General features: G+C 42.1%; 1 protein-coding gene across 1 annotated transcript; it reads right to left on the bottom strand.

Annotated features, from left to right (window-relative positions):
• Positions 1 to 4,223: 4,223 nt before the first annotated feature.
• ch25hl3 (cholesterol 25-hydroxylase like 3) lies at positions 4,224 to 7,415 on the bottom strand. The gene is made up of 2 exons (XM_037681217.1): positions 6,934 to 7,415; positions 4,224 to 4,640 (listed from the first exon to the last, which is right to left on the bottom strand). The coding sequence occupies exons 1-2, from the start codon at positions 7,356 to 7,358 to the stop codon at positions 4,289 to 4,291; spliced, it is 777 nt and encodes a 258-aa protein (XP_037537145.1). The 5' UTR covers positions 7,359 to 7,415; the 3' UTR covers positions 4,224 to 4,288.
• Positions 7,416 to 8,462: the final 1,047 nt, after the last annotated feature.

Here is an 8,462-nt window from a genome sequence, read left to right on the forward strand (position 1 = left end):
CTGCTTTCTGAGCCCCCTAGCGCCCCCTGGCGGCCCCCACTTTATAAAACACTGATGAATGGGATTACCCTGTGAACCATGTGAGGCCAGTTCTGTTTGGATTTGATCAGGTCCAACTTGTAGGTCTAGGCCAGAGGTCGGCAACATTTATCTCAAAACTTTCCAAGGTCCGCTTAGAGAACTGGGAAATAGATTTTGTTTAAGATACTTTGTTCTGGTTGTTTCTTGCTGTAACATAGTAAGCATGCTTGATGAAAAAGTATGTATGGAATATATGACATACTTTATGTAAACTGGCCCCCACGACAAAATGTCTGTTAACCTAAATATGCAAAACAACAAAAATCACACACACAAAAAAGATATACAGTATATTTTTGTTTTAGAGTTTAAGGTTCATAGCTGTGGAAAAAAACAAGTAACATAATAGATAAGTTTTAGCTCATCTTAATCTAAATGTTTTTAATGTATTTGTCCAAGCTGTTAACTTTAGATTAAAGTTTCACTGATTAAAATAACAAACAAACAAACAAAATAGTTTATTTAAAAGGTGTTTTCCATTCAGAATATTGGGGGCCATTTATAGAATGTCCAAGGGCCACATTTGGCCCTCGGGCCATAAATGGTCCACATCTATATGCATACCACATGGCACATAAGGTTTCTAGATAATTAGGTTTTTGGTCATTATTGGTTTGCACCGTAATTTAAATAAATCTTTTGACCATTCCACAGACGGTGACGTTCAAAATCAAATCTGTGAAGTAATGTGTCTAAAAATATATGGGACCTTGTGGCAGTTTTCAGGACAAAGATCTCAAGGATCCATGTTCCAGACCCACTCAGATCAGCTTTGGGTCTTCTCTGGACAGAAGCAGCTTCAGGACGGTCGGTGTAAACACGGACACTTCAGACACTGTTCCCTTTTTATGTAAACATTGTAAAACTTACAGAAATGTTAAAAACTGCAAATAATAATAAAAAAAAAAAAAAAAAACAAGAATCAGACTCTTTCATGCAATTTTGTCTCACGCCCACCCTGGGAACTGAACTCAGCACCTTCTTGCTGTGAGGCAACAGTACTAACCACTATGCTATCGTGCTGCCCAAAGCAGCAGTGTTTTTAAAATGCTCATCTCTGGTAAATAAGTAATGTTTGTCTTTAGCTGAGTTTGGATTTCTTCATTAGCCTTGTCAGAATCAAACTCATTCCTCCAAATTGAGTCCATTCAAAGGGCTATCTACGACAGGTAAGACATTAATTATTTACATTTTACACATCAAACCACTTCAAAACAGTCTTTAAAGCACCTTGACCTCCAAGTTGTCTCATCTGTCTCCACTTTCTTCACGCTTCCTGTTCTCAGCTCCCCGTCTTGTTGTGTTTTCTGCCTCAGACCTTTTTGTTCTGCAAACATGATCCGTCCACTTCCCGCTTCACTCCCCCCTGCAGAGCCTCGCTCCAGATGTTTTCAATCTGGATTCTTGGTCTTTTTCCACGAGCCTCAACGTCTCTTCTGTTCTCATTCCTTGTCTTGTTAACGTTCTGCTGTGTTTGTGGGGCTACGTTGTTCTTTAACCGTTGATGGATCTCGGGGGGTGTCGCTCTCATCTATAAACATTTGCAGGACCCCAGCCCTGTTCACATGATAATCCAGGGACTTCACTGTTAAACAGCACGACGCTCAAGAAATGTAGTGAAGTGCAGGGAGGCTGAGGTATCGAAACATTCAGCTCCTTCAGGAAAACAGTGCTGTGACTTTTAGTATTGCTGCAGCTTTAGCTTGTTGAAATGTTTAGCCTTTTCTGCCACTTTTTTCCTCATAGAAATTGAGCTCATTTTACATCCTTCAAATCTTTAGATGTGTTTACAACCTTTTACTGCTCCTGTCACATTTTGTTCTGCTTCAGCTTCCTTGTGCAAATTCAAACTTTTTTCAGCTACTTTCAGCTGTTTTGTTCTGCTTTCTTTCTGCTACAACATTTTTGTACTTCTAACTTTTTTCTGCTAATTCAGCTTGTTATGCTCCTTTCAGCTCAGTTTCACATTTTTCCATCTATTTCAGCTACTATTTAGCCGTTTTTATGCTAATTTTAGCTTTTGCAGCTAATTACACTTTTTCTGCACTCCATCCATTTTCTTTAAATGCTTCTTTGTTTTTCTTGTTAGGTCTGGGAGACGCTGGTGCCCGTGTCCAGCAGTCACAGTGTGAGAGGCGGGGGACACCCTGGACAGGTCTCCAGTCCATCACAGGAGACAAACAACCATTCACTCTCTCACTCACACCTAGGGACAATTCAAATTACTAACATGCATGTTTTTGGTCTGTGGGAAGAAACCGGAGTACCTGGAGAAAACCCATGCATGCTCTGAGAGAACATGCAAACTCCACACAGAAAGGCCCCCGGGACAGGGAATTGAACCGGGGCAACCTGCTTGCTGAGAGGCAGCAGCTCTACCAGTTGTGCCACCGTGCTGCCCTTTAAACTTTTCTCAGCCTAATTCAGATTAAATGTGCCGTCTCTACTTCCTTCTGGTAACTTAAATGTAACGTAAATGAGTCTTCAAGGCTCAATGTGATTTATCTGTTTAAATAAAGGTTGAACGAATGAATGAACTTAAGCTTCTTTTGGTGTTTTTTAGCTACTTTTCAGCTGTTTTTTTGTTGTTGTTAATTTAGGCTTTTTTCAGATATTTCCATTTTTTGTGCGTGTTCATTTCTGCTTTTTTCAGCCTAACTGAGCAAATGTGTTCTTTCTGCCTTCTTCTGCTAATTTAAGCTTGCTCTACATTTTCAGCATTTTCTTGTTAATTTCAGCTGTTTTTAGATAAATTCAAAATTTTTAATGGTAATTTCTGCTATTTTCAGCCCAATTAACTTTTTTCTGCTAATTTCAGCTCCTTTCAGCTTATTTATGCTAGTTTAAGCTTTTTCAGCTTCTATTTAGCTGTTTTATGCTAATTTTAGCATTTTCAGCTAATTCCACATTTTTGAACACATTTCAGCTTTTCTCAGCCTAATTCAGCTCTCTCCACTTCCTTCTGACAATTGAAGCTTATTTCTAATTTTTTTTTAGCTACTTTTCAGCTGTTTTTAATTTAAACTTTTTTCAGATAATTTCCACTTCATTTCTGCTTTTCAGCCTAATTGGCCAAAAGTTTGTTCTGCTTTCTTAGCGCTGCTTTGCCCCGTGGCTTGACTTGAGCTGTAATGACGTGCAGGGAGTTGAGCAGCTTTAAGCTGTTTGCCGTCGCTCTTTAATGCAGAGCAACAGATTAGCTGGCAGCTGAATTCTGCTGCAACAGATAAACCCTCAGACTGATGCAGTCGCAGGTTTAGTGCTCATGAACAGCTACAAGTCATTTCCAACATGTGGTTTTCATTGTGCACTCCAGTCCCCCACAGAGCTGGTTGTTCCATAAATCAGACAGTTGAGAGGCCCCCGGGGGGGGGGGGGGGGGGGGGGGGCTGCAGAAATGACACAGAACCAGAACTCTATATTGAACCCAGTCTGTTTCGCTTTAGTTTCCTCCCACACACACAAATCCTCTTTCATGCCACAGTTTAAACTAATTTCACCGTAAGACGAGGAACAGACGCTTCTTCAAGAAGAACGTTTTGCAGGATCTCGAGCCTCTGAGGACGATTTAAACTACACCAGGTTTTAGCTCATTGGAAGTAAAAGTCATAATTTTGTGATTGCTAAGGTCACTTGGCTGTGGTGGCCATTTTGAATTGAGTTGACTGTAAAAGTTAATTCATTCAACCTTTATTTATTCAGGTTAGTCTCACTGAGCCTCGAGGACTCTTTTACAAGAGAGACCTGTTTTTAATCAGCTCTAGACGAACATCCAACACGTTTTATTCAAATCCATTCACTGGTTTGTGAGATACTTTGTTAAAAATCACAACATGAACATTTTCACCTGCTTTCCTGGAGCAGACAATAATTATCTCTAAAACAAACGCGCCTTAAAGAGAACGCCACTTCACATATGTACAATTCTCTGAAGAGGCTTCACAGCAAATGCTTTGATTTTTGCACAAACTCTTTTTGACTTTATGTTTAAAAAATAAATGTATCCATAAAGTTTTTGTAAAGTAAAAGGAATAAATTGACATTTTCTGCAACAAAGTTCAACATAATCTCAGCTCCTCATGCGTCTCTGCTAGAAGTGAAGTTAATAGCATGCTGGAGGCATGGGGGGGTGGGGGGGGGGGGTTTGTCTCATTTCACATTATTGCTCTGCTTTGTTTACTGCACACAGATCTTTTCCATCTGAAGTTTATGCTCGGTATGTGCCAAACAAGAGGTCCCAGTGAGTGAAGTAGGGGGCGTAGTTGGCACTTTGCTGACTGTGATGAGCTTGGTGGTGGGGGGCTCCACCCATGCAGGGGAGCAGTCTGTGCAGCGCCCAGGGCAGGTTGTAGCCACAGTGGTCCTCCACGGCCAGCCAGCAGTTGAGGAGGTGGAAGAGGGCTTCACTGAGGGGGTGGCAGCCCAGCAGCCACACGCTGCTCAGAGCCAGCAGCAGCAGAGACAGCAGCTCAGCCGAGCTGGCGTCCTGAGCTGCCAGGGCGAAGGGGACGTGGTGCTGGTGGTGCAGGTGGTGCACGCTGCGGTACAACCACGGAACCCTGACGGGGAACACAAACACACTCAGGATTTCTTCAGCACATTCTAACTTCTGCAACTCTTGAATGCCTAGGTTTAGAAAAAATGTTCTCGCTGCAACATCTTTTTTGATATGACAACTGGATCAGAAATTCATTTCTTACTCATTGAAATTGGTAAATTATTCACCTAAGAAAGGCTAGAAGGTAATACAGTTTCTGAGAGGTTTTCGAAGCATTAAACAAACATTTGGACAAAGTAAAGAAAAAAAAAAACCTACAAAGTTAAGTCAGGTCCTCTGGATGGTTTCTTTTTGTTGAAACGTTTCGTTTTTTGATCCAAAGGACTTCATCAGTCTGAGGAACCACAACAAGCCCAGTCTCATAAATAGCACCTGTGGTCACATGTGTTGGATTTTTCTACCTGAATTATTGAGCATGAATCAGGACATTTTGAACAACTTTGGCCGTGGCTGCCTCAGACGAATCGGCAGGGGAGAGGGTGGACTCCAGAAACCACCTGAGCATCATCAAACTGGTTGAGAAGGTGCATTTATAAGACTGAGTTTGTTGTGGCTTCTCTGACTGATGAAATCTTTTGGATGAAAAACAAAACGTTTCAACAAATTCAATTCAGTTTATTTATATAGCACCCATTCACAACAAAGTTGTCTCAGGGCACTTTACAGGAACATCCACATACATAGAAAAGCCAATTAGTAAAGTTCTCTATCTAAGGAATCCAGCAGACAAGTTGAATCTTGGCTTCGTTGCAGTCTCCCATCCTGAGCAAGCACAGTGGCAACAGTGGAAAGAAAAAACTCTCTTTTAACAGGAAGAAACCTCCAGCAGAACCAGGCTCAGGACAAGCGGCCATCTGCTTTGACCGGCTGGTTGAGAGGACAGGAAGGAGAGACAGACGAACACAGAGTGGTAGGTCCAGGTGAACGTGAAAGACAAAGAACACATGTTAAGGACAGAAAAAATAATTACAAATACAAAACAGGTTGAGCAGAGTAAGTAAAGACAGTAGCAAAGTGAAAATTGTGGTCAGTTTGTCCTCCAGCAGTCTAAGTCTATAGCAGCATAACTAAGGGACAGCTCAGGAAACCCAAGTCGACCCTAACTATAGGATTTATCAAAAAGGAAAGTCTTAAGTTTAGTCTTAAAACTGGATCATGTGTCAGCCTCACGGACAGAGACTGGAAGTTGGTTCCACAAGAGAGGAGCCTGATAACTGAAAGATCTGCCTCCCATTCTGTTTTTGTAAATTCTAGGAACCACAAGTAAACCTGCAGTCTGAGAGCAAAGTGCTCTGTTAGGAAAATATGGAACAATAAAATCTGTAAGATAGGATGGAGCTAGGTTGTTGAGGGCTTTGTAGGTTAGAAGTAAGATTTTGAATTCTATTCTGGATTTGACAAGGAGCCAATGGAGAGAAACTAAAACTGGAGAAATATGATCTCTCCCACTAACTCCAGTTAAGACTCAGGCAGCAGCATTTTGGATCAACTTAAGATGTTTTAAAGAAGTATTTGGACATCCAGATAATAAATCATTGCAATAGTCCAGTCTAGATGTGACAAATGCATGAACCAGTTTTTCAGCATCATTTTTAGATGTTTCTAATTTTAGTGATATTACACAGGTGGAAGAAGGTGGTTCTAGTAATGTTTTTAATGTGGGGGATAAAAGACATGTCCTGATCAAAAATAACACCAAGATTTTTAACATTAGAGCTGGAGGACAGATTAATGCATCTAAGGAGGGAGAAAGACTGAAAAATTAATTCCTAAGGTGCTCAGGTCCAAAAACCAAAACCTCAGTCTTGTCTGTGTTCAACAGGAGAAAATTAACTAAAATAATCCATCCAGAGGACCTGACTTAACCTTGTTGGATTTTTTTTTACCTGGATTATTGGCCATGAATCAGAATAAAATTAAAAAAAATAAAAAAAATTTAAGGATTTTTTTTAGGCTTTGTTAGGAATGTTTGGTCATTGAAAACACTAAAAAAATGAAATTAATTAATTAATTAATTAATTAATGTGTGTGTCCGATGAGTTAAATAAACTTGAGTCTATGAAACAATATTTCTGGATTGCAGGTAAAAAAAAACACATTTGAAAATGGAAACTGTGTTTAGCTTCATATAAAGTGTCTAAATCTGTTTTGTATCAAGTTAGATAATCCCTGAAGTGTTTACAGATGTGCTGTGTTGAGATATTGGAAACATCTGGAGTCAGCAGATGCTCAGGGAGAAAACAAACAAACAGCTCTGATAAGAAACTGATCCAGGAGCAGCGCAGGATGCTCACCTGTGCATGACGTAATGCCACAGAAAGAACAAGGTGTCAAAGAGGAGAAAACACGCCACGACCTCCACGCAGAGCTGCCAGCAGGAGGGGGCCAGCTCGGGGACCTGGGGGCTCCTCAGCAGCTGCAGCAGCGCCGCGGCGGGGGCCACCACAGTTATGTACCTGAACAGGACCCGGCAGAAGCACTCGAACCACCGGCTGAGAGGCGGCGGCGGGCCCGAACCCGCGGCTATCCTCCACGAGCGCACGCGAGCGCACACGCTGCCCAGCGCGTCCAGCGCGAGGAAGGGTGCGCAGAGCAGCACGTGCGTCAGGAAGGCGCAGGACGCGGCCAGGTGCGGGGCCAGCAGGACCTCCTCCTGTGCAGCTCTCACGCACTCCCACAGGCCCTGCAGGACGGGCGCGTGCGCGTGTCCCGGCTCCATCGCGGCTACATGTCTTTGATCCTCTGCTCTCGAGGCGCGGATGTCGGGACCGCAGCAGAGACTGAGGTGCTGCGGAACATAAAGTACCCCTATGAGGGAGGGGCCCCGGGCCCCGCACCCCCCCCCCCCCCCCACCACCACCACCAAATATGAGCAGTTCATGAAGGCAGATGACTGAAGTGGTAAATTCCCGGATGTACAAATTCTCCACAATTCAAGCTGCTGTGTGGAAATGTCGGGGATTTCAGGACAGTCCCATCATCAGGACTCTGTGATCCTGTCCCTCCTCACTGCAGAAACTGAATCCTGCTCAACTTATGAAACAATCAGCTCCAAACTACCAGAAACAGTTGAAGGACATTTTACATTTCAACATGACACAACAAGCACAAGTTTTAGTCTGTGAAGAGGAGTTCAGACATGTTGGGACTTATTTCATCTTCTGAGATCATTTTTGTCATCAGGTTTAAAAAGAACTCAATATCTGAAAAACTTTTGGATTCCTCGGGGTGTGAACTGACTGAGCAGACATTTAAAAAATAAAGTTTGGCTAATACAAAACATGTTTTAAGTAACACGTTTGTTAATTTGTTGGGAGTTTAAATACTATTTTTAGTTATTTTACATTGTTCAAGCACCCTGCTGTGTCCCCGAGACCTCTTATCCATCTTTTGAGATATTACACGAAATAAAGTGTAATTATGGGGGGTGGGGTCAGTAAAGCATTATGGTTCCTGTATACCTAAATTGGAATAAAAATATTAAAGTTACTAAATTAAAGCTGAAGAGCGTGTGTTGTTTTGCATCAATGTCTGAAGCCTGCAGACCAGTAATACCATAAAGATGACAAAACCTCTCAGAGGGCCACACATGACCTGCAGACACCTTGAACTCACCTGCTTTAAATAAAAACAACAATATGGAGGTTTCTCTTGCCAAGAAGCAGGGATGGAGCCACAGGGGTGGTCACGTGGGGCTTGCTCCCCCTGGAACCTGATTGGCCACCCCAGGTGATTCAAAATAAAGATGCTCCAGTATTCATCCTCCATCATTGGGATTTTGAAACAATATAATTTTTATGACCACAAGTCTTTAATTACAAAC

Source organism: Nematolebias whitei, chromosome 8 (genome assembly GCF_014905685.2).
Source record: "Nematolebias whitei isolate Nwh7 chromosome 8, NemWhi1, whole genome shotgun sequence".
In the NCBI taxonomy this organism is placed as follows: domain Eukaryota; kingdom Metazoa; phylum Chordata; class Actinopteri; order Cyprinodontiformes; family Rivulidae; genus Nematolebias; species Nematolebias whitei.

What these genes read in the sequence shown, in the direction of transcription:
- ch25hl3 (XM_037681217.1), bottom strand. Translation starts at nt 7,358, where the DNA reads ATGGAGCCGGGACACGCGCACGCGCCCGTCCTGCAGGGCCTGTGGGAG. An exon ending in TGGCATTACGTCATGCACAG is followed by an intron (nt 4,641 to 6,933) that starts GTGAGCATCCTG and finishes GTTCCCCGTCAG; the next exon opens with GGTTCCGTGGTTGTACCGCA.